Raw genomic sequence first — 21546 nt, 5'->3', positions numbered from 1 at the left:
CAACTGAAATATCAAGAACCACTCAGCGCTGGAATGTCACGTGACAACGGCCGCTCTCTGATGTCACAAAACAGTAGGCGGAAACAGGCAACGCGGGGACGAAGAGGACTTTTTCAGATCCTCTTGAAAGTTCAACTCCGTATGCCGTTTACAGAAAAGGTATGTGTTCTCCATGATGGTTCCAGTGTTAATTTAATGTGGTTGGAAGCTGGCACTGCGCAGAAATTTTGAAGGTTCTCAATTAAGCGAAAAATAATGGTTGTTCATCTGCATATTGTTGTGAAACAATTTTCATTCAAATGAGGTAACCCACGTGATAAATTAATTGAATAGCTGTCAAAAACAGACAAAACTATGTGCTGAATCCAATTATCCAATATATTTACCACAAAAGAGGTGTAGGGAGGGAGTACTTTCAGCACAGTGGTGCCATCCCTTTAAATATGTATATGAACGCTTGAATGGAAAACATTCTGATCAGTTTGAGAATCATCATGTAACAATAGTTTTGATTGATTTTATGTAACTCGAATGACTTGTAGTAAATGATTGTGTTTCAATTGCATTGATGGCAGTATAACTGAAGCCAACACTTAGTTCAAATGGATTGAAGATCCATCACTACTGTTTCACTTCAAAGTTGGTAAAAAAAAAAAAAAAAAAAAACATTTCAAGTTTTTAAAACAGTAAAAATCTCCAATAGGTGTGTGCTCGCATCGTTTTTCTTAATAAGGCAAATATCAGCCAAACAGTCAGTTGGCTAATGCTTTGAAATTTCATAAATGCATAATATGTCATGTGTATTATGAGCATGAATGCGCCTTGTAGCTTTGATTAAAAGGCAAGCTTTTTGCTCAAAGAGTGTTCAGGAGGCTTTGTGCGCTTTTGTTCAGGAGGATTTGTGCGCTTTTTGTAGATCATAAAAAGAAAACAATAAAGCAAAGATAGTCCATCATATCAGGAATTGTCCAAAACAGCAAACTAGGGGTTTGGAGTTTCTAAAACAATTATTTGAAGATCATGTCTTTAATTTATTGTTGTAACATTCTTGCGTTTTTTAGGGCTGTCAAACGATTAAAATTTTTGATCGAGTTTTAAAACAGCTTACAAATACATTACATACATTACATACATACATTACAGCTTAAAAATGATCGGGATGAATCGCAATTCAAACCATCTCTAAAATATGCTATATTTTTCAGCAATTTATTGTTGGAATGGAAAGATAGGACACAAGACGGACATAAACATTCAACATACTGTACATAAGTGCTGTATTTGTTTATTATAACAATAAATCCACAAGTTGGCATTAACATTAGTAACATTCTTTCTGTAAAAGGCATCCACGAATAGAAAGACTTGTACTCATATTTTATCTTTTAAGAAATGCAAGTTATAATAATTTTATATTAAAACCTCTCTTAATTTTTTCGTTTAATAAAATTTGTTGAATTTTCAATCAAAAAATAAACTGGTGTCTTTACCTACCTAAAGTAGTGATTGAAATACACCACAAGGTGTCTATGGCGAGTTTTAAATTAATTAGAGATCTCGCCAAGGCAAAGACTGAGCAAGTTTTATGTATATTTTGCACTGCTATTTTGATTGGGAATGCCAGTTCTCTTTGCATTGAGCGCTTTTCTTTTTGTGAACATTTTTTTGAGAGAGAGGAATATTATTTTTGTTGTACTTTCACTAAATGATACTGTAGCGACTTAACTGTCCCGCCCAAATGCATGATGGGAAGTTGGGAAACCATGACTGTCAGTGGTGACTGCAAATGGTATACAGTACGTTCTGCGTTGTGTTCAATTAAGCGTGTTAAGAAAAAGATCGTCTCCTGTGAGAGACAGGAATATTATTTTTGTTGTGCTTTCACTAAATTATACTGTAGTGACTTATCTGTTCTGCCCAAATGAATGATGGGAAGTTGGGCAACCATGACTGTCAGTGGTGGGATGGGAAGATAGGTTGCATGTCATGAAGTTAATCTCGAAGTTACCCTGCTAAGTCAGAAAACCGGCTTCGTAGTATAGGCCACTGTCGTGACAACCGTGGGGCTGAGTTGCGTCACATAAACTGAACCGCGGCCCATTTTCTTTAAAAGCCGAACACATCACTGAAAAGGCCGATTGTCTGCATTAAAACCAGACCGGTGGTCACCTTAATTTGTAACTACTGGCTGTGTTAACGGTTATCAAGCAAAATGAAAATAGACTACACCAAAAAGTAATTCATATCTGACCGGGACTGCAGTCCATCACTTCTTACCTGAAGTTCGGATTCCCCTCCACTCTCACCGGCGGCGCCCACGGGTCTCTTCTTCTCCTGCCTCCCTACCCCTCATCCACCTGACGGCCACCTCCGCCATCGTAACCTGTGGGTGCTCCTGCCGCTGGAGAGGAAGCCCGCCTTAGCCACCAGCCAACGTCTGTGTTATTTTAAAGGGATCCTCAATCTTCAAGACATGTAGGCTCTTAATAAACCACCATTGTTCTCTTGTACTAAAATATGCTGTTAGAAGCACATAAAATGTTAAATCAATGGCAATATTTTATAATATTTAGTACATATTTTGACCGATAGGTGGCGCCATGTTTTGCGGGCTCAGAGTGATGACGTATTTGGGACGTTTCCAATTGTGTACAACAATTTTGTATTGCTGCTTAAACTCGTTAAGTAAAATGCCATGATGTGCTGCTTTTGGATGCAATTTCCAGTCAAATGGAAACAAGGGAAGTGACGTGAGTCTTTGCAGATGTCCTATTGACAACAGAGGAGAAAGGTTTGGGGAAAATGCCTGTAGACTGACAAAACTTCCCAAAGATCCAAGGCTTTGTTCACGCCATTTTTCTCCTACCACGTTCGAAGCTTTTAGTCAACAACTTACGAAAGAGCTCACCGTAGCGGCTGTATATAAGCGGAGACTAAGGGGCAGTTTACATGGCGACTGTGACACAAAGACGCAATGACTGAGTAGCGGACTCGCCTCGCGTGCATATGGTGTCAGCGAAGACTGAAGGCGAAGACCAAAAATTCTGAATCCTGCCTCCAAAGTGGAAGAATTCGATTGCGGGGGGTTGAGGGGGGGCTTCATCGGCATGCATATCAAAGGCTCTTGAAGGAATTTAGTCCTCCCAGCCCAAACTGCACGGGGAGGCCGGCAACAGAACGGATATGTGCTCCGTCGCTGACGCCCCCGCAGAGCCAGGCTAAGGAGGACGCTAAACTCCGCGCGTTCCTGTGTTAACCCTTTGCACACTGACTCCATGTTTTAAAAGCTTGAAGAACACTCGCCGAAAACAGGTTGACAATTTATTCGTCGACAATGGTAAAAAACAAGGCAAAAACAGACGACGGAGGGACAATTCTGGATCCAAAACAAGGCTACATGTTTCCGAGCAGAAGAAATCTGTCTTATCTCAGTGTCCAGTCTTTTTGAAGTCTTTGCTGACGCGGGTCTTGTCGAAGGCGTTTCTGGGCGTTGCTTTTGTGCAACCCCCGCTGTGGCCGGTTTTGGGCGGCTTAGGTTCGTGCGCGGATTGGGACGCCCGCTATCAACTTTGCTGTCCAGGCTGGTTGTACTTGTTTTAGGACAAAGCGCTTTGTCCTTGGAGTTTGCTGGGAGAGCAGATTACCCGAGTATGTGCGTCACTCTTGTGATAAGACGGCATTGTGTATCTCTATTTCTTCTCATTAAACTATGGTGTGCTATTTATTTTATATTAGTAGTATAGTCCTACCGTAAATATGAAAATGATACTATTTCCTGATTAATTATATTACGTGTGTTAGCCTAATGCAAACAGTTAGACGGTGCCTACGAAAACCTGTACCATATGTATGTGTTAGACTATATATGTGTTAGACTAATGCAAACTGTTATATGGTGTGTGTGATGACGATATCATTTCCCCTTCACTCTTGCGGCACGAGTCCGCGTGGTAACGTCAGCACTCGTACACGTCACATTGGGCGTGCGCAGAAGTGATACTAAACATTAAAAACAGCAAATATGGCGGCATGTTGGCTTTAATTTACTGTTTTAATAGTATTTTTAAATTAAATATGTTGAACGTTTCAATTTTTGTGCCTTTTTGAACAAAAGAAAAATGACATTGCTTCGAGTGGGCGGGCATATTTTTTTCCGGACTGAGGGAGCTTGGTGGGGTCAAAGTGCATCATTCTCGGTCAAAGTGCATCATTCTCTGTCGCCCTGTAAATCTGCACTGCCCCCTAGGGCCTGGCATGAATACTACATCGTTTTCATGCGGAATTGCGACATTGTTCAAATGGAGACGCAAATGCAAATTTGAAATTTTGCGTATTCTCGGAGAGTCATCATGTAAACGGCCCTTAAAATCAAATGCTGTTCCAACTATTTTCCCCTCACAAGAAGCCTCAACGCGCTCAGATAGCAAGTGAAATGCGTGCAATAAAGCGCCAAAGACAAACTGCTGGCCGCTCTCTTAAGTGGGCAAGCCGTTCCTGTCGCTACAGCGGTAGGCGAACTTTCGAGCGTACCGCTTGTCACAGACGAAGCTAATAATTCACCTCTACTGTCAGGTATCATCAGGTCGATCCCAGGATTTGTTCCCGTCAGATGACTTTTTAAATCTTGGTTAAAGACACCTTTTTAGACCCTCCTTTCCCCCAGATTAGTATAGCCCAGTTTTATTTCTTAAGGTTTTTTAATGTTTTCGGATTTTATCTGTTTTATTGTTTTATTTTCTGTCTGACTTTTATTGTGATGCATTGATTTGTTTCTTTTTGTCTTAATGTCATTGTATAATACTTTCCTGCCTTATTTACTATGAGCCATGTTTGTCTTTGTTGTAAAGCACTTTGGGGACCTTTCGGGGAATGTAAAGGGCTCTATATACAGTAAATAAATTTGATTTGATGACGAATTTAATGAGGACAGTCAGCCACGACACAACTCCGATCCTGACTATCACACGGGTGCATTCGTAGTTTTATTACCTTCAGTGAGAGTTTATAATGTCAATAGTCGTGAAAATGAAAATGCACGAATGACAAGGTGTGTTCAAACTTTTGGTCTGTACTGTATGTAAAGCACACGACAGCTCTGGATGCTAACAATCTACATAATTGGAATAAGTTTGATGATGCAATAGTGTGCTAACACAAACCGGAGTTCTCAACATCATACGCTCTCTCGCTCCGTTGTCATTGAGACGCACATGCCACGAGTACATCACCAGTTTTCCCTAAGTCTTGTCTTATCAGGTATTTCCTGCTCTGCATTTTGCCTTTGCTGCTCGTCTTGTGAACGACGGACAGCGCTGTCCTGCTCCTCACTTTTCCGCTCTGGTTCAAATTGAAAGGGCAGAACCGACGACATGTTGGGGCAGCTAACGAGTGACACGCTGGAAGTTCGGCCCGGTGACGTCACCGCACTGTGACGTCAACAACAATGGCGACCCATCAGTTAAAATAAATTTACAAATTTTATTAAAACGAAAACATTAAGAGGGGTTTTAATATCAAATTATCATAACTCATACTAATATTTATCTTTTAAGAATTGTCTTTGAGATCGAGGATCCCTTTAACGTATTTCGTGGCATCTTCATAAAGGGCTTGTCTTTCTATATTTTTTCCAAACCACCTTTCCTTTCTCAGCCCTCGTCTATAATTGGTCCAGCCCAGAATCAATCACGACTAATAGGCCTATCAACCAGTTTTGTTTACCAATAGGTATCAAGGTATCGTGACTAATACCACTAGTGTGTAAAAAAAAAAAAAAAAAAAAAACAGGCCCAGCCAAAATCACCATCGGCCCACTGGGGAAATGCCCGGTGTGCCCGATGGCCAGTCCAGGGATGTGCACGTTGCATAGATAACTCACACTGTTTGCCTTTGTTTCTGTCGCACCGCAGGAATCGGCCTGAAGTCACCGTGTATCGTACACCGGATCAGCTTCCCAAGCGCCATGGCTGTGGCAATTGCGGATGACCTTCGTTGTCCCACCTGCCTCAACATTTTTAAAGATCCCGTCATGCTGAAGTGCAGTCACAGTTTTTGCCGAGCATGCGTGAAGAATTGGTGGAAGCATAAACAAACCAGCACCTGTCCAGTCTGTAGGAAAAGATGCGTACCACCAAAATTGTCTTCGAACCTGACACTGAAGAACATATGCGAAACCTTCACACAAGCCTCAGTGGAGACGGAGGCCTTCTGCAGTTTGCACGAGGAGAAAAAGAAGCTCTTCTGTTTGGACCACCAGGAGTGCGTGTGCCTCATCTGCAGAGATGCCCAAATACACACAGGCCACAAGTTCCGTTCCCTACACGAGGTCGCGCAGGAGCACGAAGAGAAACTTCAGAAAGCCTTGCAAATAGCTGAGGAACAACTGAAAGATTTCACTTGTATTAGTGACGACTACAACAACCAAGGAGAGTATATCAAGGCCCAGCGGGTCCAGATAGAAAGTAAGATTAAGAAGGCGTTTGAGGAGTTTCGGCTCTTTCTGTATGTTGAGGAGGATAGCATGTTGTCTGCTCTAAGGGAAGAAGAGCAAAAGAAAAGTCAGATGATGAAGGCCAATACTAAGGTTCTAAGCAGAAACTTGGCTGAAATCTCAGATGCGATCAGAAGCACGAAAAAGCATCTGACGGCTGACCACGTTTCCTTCATGAATAACTTTCACGATGCAATGAACAGAATCCAACAGCTGCCCCAGAAGCCCAAGATGTTCCCGGGAGCACTGATAGATGAAGTCAAATATCAGGGCAACCTCAAGTTCACCGTGTGGGAACGAATGAAGGAGATGGTATCCTACAGTCCTGTTATTCTGGACCCAAACACGGCCTCGCATTTATTAAGTCTGTCCGATGATTTGACCAGCGTGAGCTTAAACGTTGTCGAACAGCGGCGTCCAGAGAACCCCGAGCGCTATCAGTCTCGAGTACGGGTGCTCGGTTCCGCTTTGGATCCGGGTACACATGTCTGGGATGTTGAAGTAGGAGATAATGTGGATTGGTTAGTGGGCGTTGTTGGGGGGGACTGTTTGCCGCATAGCTCCTTTGTATGGGGCATTAGATTTAGTTGCGGTGAATATCAAGTTTTTTCATTACCATATCCAGTCCAGAAATTGCCAATCCAAACAAATGTGCAGAGGGTGCGAGTTCATGTCGACACAGACACGCGATCACTTTCATTCTCTGATTCGCTTACAAACACTGAATTATACACCCGAAAGAACATTCCCATTTGGACAAGTTTGTCTGATAACAGGACAATCTATCCTTACTTTTACACTTCTGATAAACGTCCACTGAAAATCATACCATGTCCAATTTCTGTTCAAACCCACGTTCAAGAATGAAGTCTGTTATGTTATGGATCTGAATCAGAAAATCGGCTTTTATGAGAAAGACGCAGTGTTTTAGCAAATGGGTTTATGAATCAGTCTACAGTGCTGGCCAAAAGTATTTGTACCCCTGCTTCTGTCAGATAATCCTCAATTCCTCCCAGAAAATGATTGCAGTTACAAATGCTTTGATAGTAATACCTGCATTTATTTTGCTTGCAATGAAAAAACAAAAGAGGATTAAAAAGAAAAAAAATCTATCATTTTACACAAAACTCCAAAAATGAGCCAGGTAAAGGTTTGGCACCCTCAGCCTAATATTTGGTAGCACATTGACAAAATAACTGCAAACAACTGCTTCCGGTATCCATCAATTGAGATTACCGTTTTACAATGCTCTGCTGGAATTTTAGACCATTCTTCTTTGGCCAACTGCTCCAGGTCTCTGAGATTTGAAGGGTGCCATTTTCAGATCTTTCCACAGGTGTTCTATGGGATTCAGGTCTGGACTTAATGCTGGCCCCTTTTGAAGTCTCCAGTGCTTTCTCTCAAACCATTTTCTAGTGCTTTTTGAAGTGCCTTTGGGGTCATTGTCCAGCTGGAAGGCCCATAACTTCTGAGGGAGAACCATCTTTCTCACACTGGGCCCTACATAATCCTGCAATATTTCTTGGTAGTCTTCAGACTTCATATTGCCATGCTTACGGTCAGGCAGTCCAGTGCCAGAGGCAGAAAAGCAACCCCAAAACATCAGGGAACCTCGGCCATGTTTGACTGTGGGGACCATGTTTTTTCTTTGAAGGCCCCGTTTTTTCCCCCTCTAAACTTGTTGCATTTTCCCAAAAAGCTCTATTTTTGTCTCATCTGAACAGAGAGCATTCGTCAAAAACGTTTGTGGCTTTCTTAGATAAGTTTTGGCAAACTCCAGCCTGGGTTTTTCATGTCTCTGGATCAGAAGTGGGGTCTTCCTGGGTATCTTACCATAGAGTCTCTTTTCATCCAGACGCCAACGGATAGTATGGGTTGACACTGTTGTACCCTCGGACTGCAAGACAGTTTGAACTTATTAGGATGTTTGTCGAGGTCCTTTATCCACCATCCGCACAATCTTTCGTTGAAATCTCTCGTCAATTTTTCTTTTCCATCCACTTCTAGGAAGGTTAGCCACAGTGCCATGGGCTTAACAGTTATGGATGACACTGCGTACGGTAGACGCAGGAACATTCAGGTCTTTGGAGATGGACTTGTAGCCTTGAGGTTGCTCATGCTTCCTCACAATTTTGCTTCTCAAGTCCTCAGACAGTTCTTTGGTCTTTTTTCTTGCCAAATCCATGCCCAATTTGGTACACACAAGGAAATAGGACAGAGGTTGAGTCGACTTAAATCCATTTTAACTGGCTGCAGATGCGATTTAGTTATTACCACCAGCTGTTATGTGCCACAGCTAAGTAACAGGTGCTGTTAATTACACAAATTAGAGAAGCATCACATGATTTTTCAAAGGGTGCCAATACTTTTGTCAGGCCCATTTTTGGAGTTTTGTGTCAAATGATAATGCTTTTTTTCCCCATTCTCCTTTGTGTTTTTTCATTGCAAGCAAAATAAATGAAGATATTACTACCAAAGCATTTGTAATTGCAATCATTTTCTGGGAGAAATTGAGCATTATCTAACAGAATTGCAGGGGTGGCAGCACTGTAAATAGAGCTTTTTTCAGCTGTTGGCCTGATCTGAAGTTTGAACGGCTGAGAACTGTGTTTCCACTGCACATTTCACCCTTCACTGGCGCAGTTTGTATCATGCAGATCTATCGTCAACCCCAACGCTTTGCTGAAATGCCCAAGGGAGTATCAAGGGCCCAGCCAAAGAATGTAACTAGGGATGTCCCGAACCCATCACGTGATCGTAGATGGGGCTGATTGCGCCATTTTTCAGAGGATCAGAATCAGATGAAAAGGATTGTGTTTTTCATTTAAAAAATATACAGTGGTACCTCGACTTCCGAAATTAATTTTTTCTGGAAGTCGTTTCCTGGTAGGCAGGTGAACAGGATATTGACCACCACCGCATTGGTACAGTAGGTGGCGGTACGCACCTGACAGTTGCTTGCAATCCGCCATTAAACTAAGTTTTTGAGCTTATTAAGCTTCTGGTTACAGTGCAGTCAATTTTATTGCTTGTTTTTTCCATTCTGCAGTTTTAAATAAAGCTGATTAGTCAATAAATTTTCTGGTTCTTTCTTTGAATATGGACTCAGATCTCTGTAAGTTGGTTTGTATGCACGGTGATCCCTCGTTTTTCTCAGTTAATGGGGACCAGAACTAGCCGTGATAAGTGAAAAAGTTCTTGTGTGTGTGCCATGCATTTATTCAGATTTAACATTACCGTTTCGTTTTCTCTCAAATGATTTTTTTTTTTAAAGTTTGGCTTAATGTGGTTATGTAATGGGTTATCGTACAGTATCATTATAATAACAGTTTATATAGAAGTTTGTGCTGAAAAGAAAAAAATACCATGGTTGAATAAAAAAATTAAACAAAAATAAGCAGTCACTCAAAATGTTACTCACTTGAGTATTCTTTTCACTGGTGAAGGTAAAGTAATTTCAAAATAAGAGAAAACAGTGTTTTACCATGCATAACTTTAATCAACAGTCAAATGTAATGGCAGAGGCATTCCTACAAGTGTCAGGAAATAACATAACAGATGTGTGTGAAGGCACAATTACAGGACTTGCAGAACAAGCCCACAGTCAACCATAGGAAGGGGGGGGGGGGGGCAGACGCTCCCTTTTGTCTCAAAAGGCGGGAAAACAACCCGGCTGTCCCACATACTGAGAGGGACCCCCCGGAGATAAAGAGAGAAGACCCCGCCATCCTGCAGGGGAATTTAAACCAATCAGAGCAAGCTAAGAATAATTGCAGAGATCACATAGCCAATCAATAGTCGATAGGAACATGTATTTGCATATTGTGTAGTATGAATCATTCTTGGGCAACTCGGGTGTGTGCTTCTCCTGATAGACACAGGAAAGTACGAGGCTGTACTGAGAGGGACCTGAGACCCGAGTGCTGTATTAGATTTGCTTGTTAGGAATAAATCCACTCGTGTGTGAAAATGCCGGCTTCCTGACGCCTTTCTTTTCAGAACGAATACGCGTAATTGTTGGAAGAGTGTTTGGTGATAAGGTAAAACTTATATAACACTAAAACGGAGTCAGGTAATTATTGCGTAATATTTTAAGGTATGAATGATTCCCAACACTGGATACTTATTTTTTACTTGTACTTCAGTACATATTTTGGATGACTACTTTTACTTGAGTATTATAATTTTGAAGTAACGCTAATCTTAAATGAGTAAAATTTTCAGCAGGGCTGAGAACCAAAAGTGGTATTTGCCATGTGGCAAAATGGATTTTGTCATGTGGCAAAAAAATTTGTGGCAAAACGTATTTTTCCATGTGGCAAAATGGAAAGTTGATTTTGCCAGTTTTTGCCATGTGGCAAAATGGATTTTTCCATGTGGCAATTTTTTTTTTTTTGCCTTGTGGCAAAATCGATTTTGCCATGTGGCATTTATTTTTTTGCCATGTGGCAAAATTGTGGCATTTTTATTGCCATGTGGCAAAATGCATTTTGCTATGTGGCTTTTTTTTTATGTGGCAAAATGCATTTTGCCACAAGGCATTTTTTGAGAGGGCTATTTGGCATTTTTTGGGGTATATGGCAGTCTTGCAGGCCATGCAAATCCATGCCATTGACGGCCATGCAAGTCCAAATTTTCCATTCATGGTCAAAAATCACAGCCACACGTTTTTTCTGCCATTTAATATGAATTGAACATTTGGATGTGCATAGCCGCCAATGGCATAGCCTGACTTGGGTGTCCGTTGAATGTCAATCACTATAATGGTAAGTGGATGGTCAAAAATCACACCCACATGTTTTTCTGCCATTTAAATTGAAAGGAAAATTTTGACTTGAATGGCGGTCAATTGCAGGGGCGTGCATGGCCTGCAAAACTGCTATACACCCCAAAAAATGCCACATAACCCCCCCCCCCCCCCCCCCCCCCCCCATTCGGCCACATGGCAAAAAATGCCACATGGCAAAATCAATTTTGCCCCATGGGAAAAAAATACATAGCAAAATCCATTTAGCCCCATGACAAAACAATGCGGCAAAAAAAAAAATGCCACATGGCAAAACCCATTTTGCCACATGGCAAAATCCATTTAGCCACATGACAAAAAAATGCCAAATGGCAAAAAAAACGCCATGTGGCAAAATCAATTGTGCCACATGGCAAAAAATGCCACATGGCAAAGAAAAAAATGCAACATGGCAAAATCCCCCCCCCAAAAAAGTCACATGGCAAAATCAATTTTGCTACTTGGCAAAAAAATGCCACATGGCAAAGTCCATTTTGCCACATGACCAAAAATGCAACATGGCAAAATCTATTTTGCCACATGGCAAAAAAATGCCACATGGCAAAAAAAAATGCCACATGGCAAAAAAATGCCACATGGCAAAACCAAAAAATGCCAAATGGCAAAAAAAATAAAATGCCACATGGCAAAAAAAATGGCACGTGGCAAAATCAATTGTGCCACATGGCAAAGAAAAAAATGCCACATGGCAAAATAACCAAAAAAAAGTCACATGGCAAAATCAATTTTGCCACATGGCAAAAAAATCCTCCATGGCAAAATCAATTTTGACACTTGGCAAAAAAATGCCACATGGCAAAGTCCATTTTGCCACAAGACAAAAAAATGCAACATGGCAAAATCTATTTTGCCACATGGCAAAAAAATGCCACATAGCAAAATCCATTTTGCCACATGGCAAAAAAATGTCACATAGCAAAATCCATTTTGTCACATGACAAAAAATTGCCAAATAACAAAAAAAAAAATGCCACATGGCAAAATGAATTTGCCCCATGCCAAAAAAAAAAAACGCAACATGCCAAATACCACTTTTGGTTCTCGCTGTCTCTCAAAAGGTTTGGCTACTCTACCAATATATGATTAAATTTACGACTTAAGCACTATTAAATGTACTGACTTGACATTTTTTACCCAGTAAATTGGGATTTGCGTCAAGTATGACGACATTCGCATTTGTTTCGTAATGTTTTTTCCCAAAGAATAAAATTGACGCAAGAACTTCACGTAGTCGTTGAATCGTAGTGACACGCCTCCTCCGCCCAAGTCTATGAAGGTAAACTTTCTCTTTAAGAAAAAACACACGTGGTACTATCATACTTCCGTTAATTCCAAAAACAAAGCAAGCGAAACGCTTTTAGCGCAACTAAACGTGGCGAAATGGCGAGGAGACAAGTGACGTGACGACGTCATTCCGACCACCAGCTTGTGCTAAATCGAATGTTTCTCGGAAAAATGGAAGCTGGCTGGCTGGTGTCTAACACAGAAGATGTCTCCGCGGTCCTCCGACAAAAAAGGCATGCCAGCAAATGTCAAGTATGTTTGGTCGCAGGTAGCGCAAACTAGGATGCGCACTCGCGTTAAGCATGTTTTGTTGTTCATCAGGAGCTGAGGGGCTTGTTCTCCTCAGTGAGGAAAGTGCGAGGCGATGGCAACTGTTTTTACAGAGCCTTTTGCTTCGCCTATTTGGAATCCATTCTGCGCAATACCAAGGCTCTACACGGGTAACCAATTATGAACTTGAAAAACGACCACAACTAAAAACTTAGTAGTGTCATCTGACGTTTAGATTCAAGGAGAAAATCATCTCTACAAGTGAATACCTCTCCTCTGCAGGAATTGATCAGAGTTCCTTCCAACTGCACTTGAATACAGTAAATTGTTATTATTATTATTTTTTTTTCAATTTAGTAGTCAGAAAGCTGGGAAATACTTTGTCTCTGGCATACGCAATTGATTTTAGGGTTGCAGCAGTAGCGTCTTATTAGGCCTATTTTAGGGGGGGGCTTCGGCCCCTGCTAATTTTTTTTTTTTTTTTTTTTTAATGCTGACGTTTTACCCTTTGAGGTTGCCAGTGTATTAGTTTAAAGTGCGTACGACAGGAGAAAAGTCTTAAATATAAATAGCATTATGATGTGAATTGGAATCATATTTTGAGATGATTCGACTACAACAATTTGGCAAAGCCCAGATGACGAGAAATGAGTCTTTTAATCCGCCGTCCAGCCATGCCTACCATTATAGGCATAGGCGGAGTTTGACTTTTGGGGCAGGGGGGGCACAACATGTTGATGACCCCAAAACGCAGTGTCAGCTATATAATTAACTTCCAAGAATATTTAAAATAATAAGTTAACAATGAGCGTTTTTTTTCTTAGGCAATACTTTTCGCCAAGATCGTCATCCATTGAATTTGGTACGCCTGCCGGTGTCGTGCCAATGTAGTTACCCCAGTCAAAAATTGTATCCTTTGAGCGGAGGTAGATTTGTGTCTTTATCATTCAATCCAAAAAAAAGTTGCTTCAATTAAAACATGTAATTTCAACCAAAAAAGTCGCTTCAATCAAAATGTGTTTGAATGAAAAAATAAATTTGAAACTCAAAAAACAAACAAAAAAATGCATGTGAAAGTTATTTTTCTTTGATTAATCTATATATATACTGTATATATATATATATATATAAGTATTTTTTTATGATTGAAATAATGTTGATTGGTAATTGGGCCACATTTTTCTCTTTATTATCCAATCAAAAAATAGGTTGCTTAAAAAAAAATAGATTTTCAAAAAGAAAAAAAATCACTTCAATCAAAAAAGAAAATTTTCAATCATAGAAAAAAGTTTTCGAATGTGAAAAAATATTTGAGACTGAAAAATTTGCATTTGAACACTTAATTTTTCATTGAAAAAGTTTTGATTGAAGCAATTGTGTCCACACCTGCACGTTTGTGTTAAAAAAAAAAAAAAAAAAAAAAAAAAACCTTCCACAGCCAACCGCTTTCATTCATTTTTAAGTACATTCATAACAATAAAATAATTATCCATAATACCATTTTTCAATAAGAGGCACAGCAAGAGTTTGTTAAAAAAAAAAAAAAAAGCCTAATTTACTCCAAATGTAAACATTGGCCTCATATGTGACGTGAGGACAAAGTTTGTCGCAGTCAGTGACGTAGAACCCTGGTTTAAATGTGCACTTGCGTGAGGATGATAGGCCAAAACGTGACATGGGCCGGGGTAGTTTTGTGTGATTTTTCGCTTCGAAAGGTGAAATAAGTCTTTGAAATGCTGCTCGGTTCGAGTTTGCATGTCAGCTAGCTGTTACGCCTCCTGGGTAGTTTACACTCTCCCAAGCCGGGGCAAGAAATTACAAAAGTCGGACTATCTCCGGTGGCATAAAATAACGTTCGGGAGAGGAAGAAGTTGCTAGTTTTAACCATTATGCTGTCATTTTACCCTTCGTACTGAATAAATGCATTTTTAATTTTTCATATTCCATTTAGCAAAAGACTTATTTGTCAAGACTATCCCATTTATTTAGCAAATGGGGCAAAATACTTAAAAAGAATATCCTGTAAAAATATTGGAGAGATTGAAACAATGATGACATTTTGCTCCTCTCTGTCGTATTTTCCTCATATTGAATCTTCCCTCTCAATGGGCTAAATTCTAAATCAGCTGAAATCGTGATCCTCCTGATGTCATCCGCCAGCTGGGGACGCTAGCTAGAGCACTAATGAAAGGCGTGGCAACGGCAGATTAAAAGACTATTTTTTTTTTCATTTGCCCTTTGCCAAATTGTTGTAAATTGTATATGTGATTCTTTTTCACATAATAGTAGTGATGGAGAAACCGAAGCGTTCTGAATAGGCATATGCCGGTATGAGATTTTGACGGTACGATAACCGTGAGCAAAAATACCGCGGTTTCACGGTATCACAATTATAGCTCCAAAATGTGTTATTTTGAGATGTATGGGTTAAAAAAAACAACTTTTTTTCCATTGAGCAGGATTTTTTTCCTCAGAACATATTTGCAAATTGGAATATGAATGTATTGTTAAAATAAATAAATTATCAATAAAAAAAACAAATATTTTAAATAAAATCAAAATATAACATAGACTATACCCAGTCACAGCTCAAGTTGCTCAAGTTTAGAGCAAGAACAGAATAATTTCTATAAAAAAAGTAAAAACTTCTGAATAAAATTTTTAAAAATTTATACTGCATAATTTTTTTGAGGATTGAAAAGCTCAAGTGAAGTTTCGCCATTTTCAGCCACTGTGTCAACTCTAGTCTACATGATGTCATGCCTTTGTGTTAGAAAGAACAAAGAATTCATAAAGTTAATAAGTTAGTTAAAAATGTATAAGTTAGTTAAAATGTAAATATTGTTGTGGAAAGGTTTCATCTAAAAAATAAAATAAAAAATCATTGGGAGTGAGACCTCTCCTTGATCCAGCGAACGTGGATTTGTGCTTAGGGCAAGAGCATCTTTCCTCAATTAACGATCTTTGATGCAATGCCTTCCCCCCCCCTTCATTCAAGCGAATCAAGCTTGTTTTCTCACTCTGCGGCTGTAAGACTCGACGAAGTTGCTCTCCCAGCTAAGCCTAGGCTAACATTCGTCTTTTATAAGCTTTTAGTTAGTTTGTATATCGAATTTCAAAGGAAAATATGTGTTTTGTTTTTGGCGAACTTTTTCATAGTGCTAATCTGTTTAGCTACTCACACATGGAAAAATACAATTGTACAACGTTTTAAATGTATTCATTTTGTATATTCCACTTATCTCGATTTGAGAGCTCAATAAATTGAAGAAAAGAACTTTTTATGTTTGGAGTATTTGTTTAGGGTTCGCTGGCTGTTTAGCCTATAGTCACTTTCACACACAGATACAAACGGGAGGGGGTGAGCGCTGCCGCGCCACGCCACTTCTAGCTGCATTTTTGACATATGAAAAATGGCGAATACCGTACTACGGTCTGACGGAAAATTTTAGTGGTTTTGAAACCGCGACGTTTTCACACCACGGTGAACCGTGAAACCGGTAACCGGCACATGTCTGTTTCTGAAGCAGTGAATCAATATCAAGCAATGTGTCGAAATGGTTCAGTGTTATGAAGCATTTGCCACGAATCAGTGTGGTGAGTCACGACACTGCTTTACCACTGCTTTCTGTACCACTGAAGCAAATGTGTTGAAATGGTTCAGTGCTACGAGGCATTTGACACAATTCAGAATGGTGACATTTGCTGGACAAAAACATTGAACTTTTATATAACCAAATAAAAAAATGTCACCTGAACAACTAAACCTGTGGGTGGTATGGTGGTTACATACCTTGCCTACTGTGTAAGCAGTAGTGGGTTTGACTCTTGGCCTGAAATTTATTTTGTATTCTTCCCCCAGATGAATTAAAAAATAATAATAACGAAAACCAAAAAAAAGCTGTTGTTTAACTTTTAAATGTAAACGGAAATGCTTGTGCAACAGGGAACTCTTGATGATTGGTTGGTATATAGAATGCTAGTGACACTGGGATAGAGATTTGGGTGTTTCACACATTTTTATTTAAAAACAAAATCATCTCAGCAGCGTTTGGTTTCAGCCGGTTCCTCTTTTTGCTAATCACCTCTCCAGCTTTTGAGAATATTCTCTCACATGGCACGAACAAATATACAAACTGGCAGATAGACAAACACAAAAACTGACAGACACAAAAACTAACACAAAAACTGACACGAAAAACAAACGTGTGTGTGTGGGGTGGGGGGATGCGTGTGTGTGTGCCTATTATATAAATCAGCGTATAGTGTGTCAATGAATGCCTATACAATGTGCAATTGCAAATTAATCCAATGTGTAATCTGATCTAACTTCACCTTACTCTCCCTCGTTCTCAATATGACATAATGCGCGCAAAAGCTCTCCTCCTCACAACCCACAACATTTTGAGGGATATTTCCCCTTTTTATAAGCATTGTGAGTTTGACTGAACCAAATTGACTGACTCGACCCCTCCGTACCTGAGTGACACGTCGACGGTCACGGCCGACACGCGTGTGACGTCTCAACGCTTCGCTTCCGCGGCCAGGTGATTTTCCACTGAATGAAGCGAGACATCAGTAGAACGTATCGGGATACTTGTTGCTGCGAGCGCTCGACACTTGTCGGGCGTCTGCTTCGAGCGTGACGTCACTAGCTGTTCCACTGGATCCAGCGAGATATCGGGACGACTGATTTGACATACTTCTGCCGCGAGCGCTCGACACTTGTCTCGAGCGTCTGCTTCGAGCGTAACATCACTACATAATAGTGCTATTTTATTTATTTTTTTTATCCTGTCATAGGCACTTGAAGCAACGTCAAGGTAAATTGTGAAGGTAATTGAAAACAATCGATTATGAAAGTAATCGTTAGTTGCAGCTCTAATACGCATCATCTGGGAAATTTAACACCTACTGCAATTTTCCATTAAGTTTAAGTCAATTGAGACCTTGATTATCCGGATTTTAAATTTAAGACAACTTATTAAGGATCCGCGCAAACCCTGAACAGTGAGGCCGATGTGCCTAAGACCCAAAGCGCTGTTCGGCTTTCATCAAAAAATAAACATTTCCACACAATCTAATAAGATCCAACATATAACCTGAATGAAATGATTTTGGCTTCTTAAAAGGTCCTCAACGTCATCGAGCATTGTGAGGGTAGCAATCAGGAGGAGACGTTGTGCAAGCTCTTCAACGATCAAGTGACCTCAGACAGCGTGGTGCAGTACCTGCGCCTGCTCACGTCCGCGCACCTGCAGAACCACGCTGACGACTTCTGCAACTTTGTGGAGGCACCCAGTCTGCAGGCCTACTGTCACAAAGTCAGTGAGAGAAATAGTAATCAAACACATCATACTTAGTGGACATGCAAAGCTCCGCCCCAAGGCGGGATTTGGTCATGTTCGATGAAAAAAAAACTTTTTAAAAACCCTCTTTGAACGGGGTGGAGGAGGCGGCATGTTTTTTTACCTATATTTCTGTTGGGGTTGTGTGAGTGTGTGTCGGGGGTGGGTCATGTCATCAGCCAATGAAACGTACATTTAAGGAGGGGGGAAATGGACCGGCACATTCAGCAAGTGAAATGGGGTAAATTTAAGTTTGAAAACATTCACTTCATAATGGTAGGGTCAGTTCTATCCTTACAACATAGTTGAAGACAATCGAAATTACGAATATAACTGAACTCATTATATCATGCTGTTATGTCCCTATGCAAACCTACGCCCTTGTTTCACACACACAATTTTTTTTTTTTTTTTTCCAATTAACACAATTATACAAATTTACAAACAAAAACGGGCTCACATATGTGCAACATTCCAACAAAGAACCATAAACAACACTCTCCATAATGATACACCACTTCCTAAACCATGTCTTGTGAGTTGTTTGATAATGGCTTTTTAACCAATAGCCGATATTATCCAACTCCAAAATCCGATACTGATATCAAACCACTACTGATATATGCGGTCGTGGATTTAACATATTATGGCTAATTGTATTGTGATGCCCCACTGGATACTTTAATAATGATAAATGAACAACTTCCAGGTATTCCAATAAACATTCTGTGAAAAATGAAAGAACAACTTCAAAGGAAGTTATGGAAAAAGTGCCTATATTGCAGCACTGGATTTATTGTTGAAATCAAAAGTGCAAATATCAGTTTTTTGGATCAAATGCAAAGTACCAATAAGGCATTGCCATATCCCATATGGCTCACAGTGCTTCTGGCTCAAAATAACAAAGGCACATAGCTTTAGTACAGTAGTACTGAATTAGTAGTAGTGAGTAAGTAGTAGTGAATTAAGTAGGTCTGAGTTGATAATTTATTAGTTTTATTGTCCATTTGATTTTTGCACCATGGATGGAAATGGCCTGCTCACATAACAAATCCCAAACATCTGGGTTTGGAGATACCTAATGGTCAATAAGCATAACTGCTGTGCCAAGTTGTGACCAACCCTTGCACAAAAAGATTTTACACTCACTTTTGAAGTCAACACACACATTGGCCCATAACCTATGTCAATATTATCCGATATCATTTTAAAGTTCTTTAATTGGCAGTTATTAGCAGCTACCCGATAATATCGGACAACTGAAATTATGTAAAAAAATGTTTTTTAAATAATTACATACATAATTTTTAATGCCTTGAACGTTGTTGAATGCTTTTTAAGCCCTGATTTTTTTGTTGTTGAAAAAATCCATTTGACTCTTAAAGAGATCCACAAAGACTTAAAAGATAAATGTTAGTAAAAGTTATAATAATTTGACATTAAAACCCGATGTTTTCGTTTTTATAAAATTTGCGAAATTATTTTAACTAGTAGGTCGCCATTGTTGTTGACATCGCATTGCACTGTGAGCAGTGACGTCAACGGATGGCGCTGCACGGCTTTCAGAGAATGACTAGTGACACAAACATGTCATCTGTTCGGCCCTTTCAATTTGAACCCGAGCGGACCATTAATAAGCAGGACAGCATTGCCGATGTTTTACATAACAAATAGCAAAAGCAAAATGAACAGCAACGACTGGATGAGAAGACAAGAGCACAAAAAACGGAAATGTTCATGTGGCAAGTTCCTCTAGTGACGTAGCAGGAGAGTGTTTGCCGTCAAGAACTTGTTTTTGCAGATCTTCACAGGAAACTATTGTGTGATCAAACTTAATTCCAATATAATTATGGAGCTCGTTAGCATCCAGAGCTATCATGTGCTTAGGATATCGAGTGAAACGCAGCAGTTTGATTTTTACAGATAGCATCACAGCACACGCAAACTTTGATGCAGTTTGCCTAAACCGAGACGTGTAATGGGCTCTGCCTCCGTCACCGCACCCGATCGGAACCAGTTCACCATTATATTTTTGTCACGTAAAAGCGCTGTCCAGAATGATGATCGTCCTGCTGGTGTTCTCAGATGTAGCACCTTATCCAAAGGTGCTAAATAAACAAATGACATTATAAACATACATGTGCAATAGGGCTGTCCCAAACGACTAATTTTCTCCCGATTAGTCAGCCGACTATTTTTACGATTAGTCGACTAATCTAATAATTAAATTAAATTTTTTTTTTTTTTTTTTTTTTTTTAACCAATTTAGCAATGAAATTTTTGTTGACGCTTATCAATTCACAAAAAACATTTTGGAACACTCAAATTATTTATTAAAGTACAAATAAACACGTAAATAACAATAATAAATCACAAATAAACAATGAGTTCAAATGCTGATAGAATTAACTAGTGTAGCATCCCGATTGAAAAGATGGTCTCTTAAACTGATGGTTTACAACTTTTATTCCATCCTTGATGTAAACACACTGTAAGAGCTACGGTGCACACAAATAAAGCAACACAATTAGAAATTAACAAAAACTTTTCACCTTTTTCCTTTTAAACCTTATTTATATATCAATGAATTGCCTATATGAATTGCCTTTACCTTAATTTATTACCTTATCATTGACAATCTCTCCCTTGAGTGCAATCACTGTATATACTGTGTATATTTATGACCTTTTAACCTTATATAATTTTCTGTACCATAAAATAAACCATAACATGAAATAAACCTTTCAATTAGCATTAAGAACAATACTAATAGCACTTATAGGCCCATTGTCAATGAAACATTATTATTTAGTAAGGCGACAGCACTCTCTGGTGTACAAAAAATGAAAGAAAAAAAAATTACAAACTGCGTGAAGGCGCTTGAGGTGTTTATTCACGGCCGACGTGCAGCCAAGCTTGGCATTGAAGAGACAGGACAGAAGAGTGTACTTTCCTTTGTTTCTTTGAAATAAGGCAATGTTTTGGACACTCTGGTGCGCTTTTTTTGGCTTTGTGCCACTTTCCCCGCTTGCAAACAGAGCATCCGACATTCTAACTTTCCACGCATATATTTTTTTAACCCTTCATTAACCGTCGACGGGATGTTGTGCTCGTCGACGGATTTACGTCATCGATGACGTCGACTATGTCGACTAGTCGGGACAGTTCTAATGTGCAACATGAATACGGCGTAAATAAATGCTTACGTGACACGGAAAACAAATGAAAGTATCAACCTAGTTCGTGTCATTTTTGGCCCAACAGATTATAATTTTTCACATTGAGACATGAGGACTGTCGTGTACTTTATTTGTACTTAAAGCACGTTTGCTGCATGCAGGTAGCTT

General features: G+C 39.7%; 2 protein-coding genes across 2 annotated transcripts in view; both read left to right on the top strand.

Moving 5' to 3' along the window:
* Positions 1–53: 53 nt before the first annotated feature.
* LOC130930604 (E3 ubiquitin-protein ligase TRIM35-like) lies at positions 54–10574 on the top strand. The gene is made up of 2 exons (XM_057858567.1): positions 54–159; positions 5910–10574. Exon 2 carries the CDS (start codon positions 5963–5965, stop codon positions 7355–7357), a length of 1395 nt encoding a protein of 464 aa, XP_057714550.1. The 5' UTR covers positions 54–159; positions 5910–5962; the 3' UTR covers positions 7358–10574.
* Positions 10575–12620: 2046 nt separating this feature from the next.
* The window catches only part of LOC130931108 (ubiquitin thioesterase OTUB2-like), a 12742-nt gene continuing 3816 nt past the window's right edge, over positions 12621–21546 (top strand). The window contains exons 1-4 of the mRNA XM_057859617.1: positions 12621–12833; positions 12903–13021; positions 13087–13171; positions 17984–18175. Coding sequence (XP_057715600.1) covers positions 12738–12833; positions 12903–13021; positions 13087–13171; positions 17984–18175 — 492 coding nt within the window. The 5' untranslated portion in view covers positions 12621–12737. The remainder of the gene's footprint in view (positions 12834–12902; positions 13022–13086; positions 13172–17983; positions 18176–21546) is intronic.

Source organism: Corythoichthys intestinalis, chromosome 15, assembly GCF_030265065.1.
Source record: "Corythoichthys intestinalis isolate RoL2023-P3 chromosome 15, ASM3026506v1, whole genome shotgun sequence".
In the NCBI taxonomy this organism is placed as follows: Eukaryota; Metazoa; Chordata; class Actinopteri; order Syngnathiformes; family Syngnathidae; genus Corythoichthys; species Corythoichthys intestinalis.
This window is presented reverse-complemented; position numbering and strand designations above follow the sequence as displayed.

Excerpts from the sequence above, each read along its gene's own strand:
- LOC130930604 (XM_057858567.1), top strand. The coding sequence starts at position 5,963 with ATGGCTGTGGCAATTGCGGATGACCTTCGTTGTCCCACCTGCCTCAAC.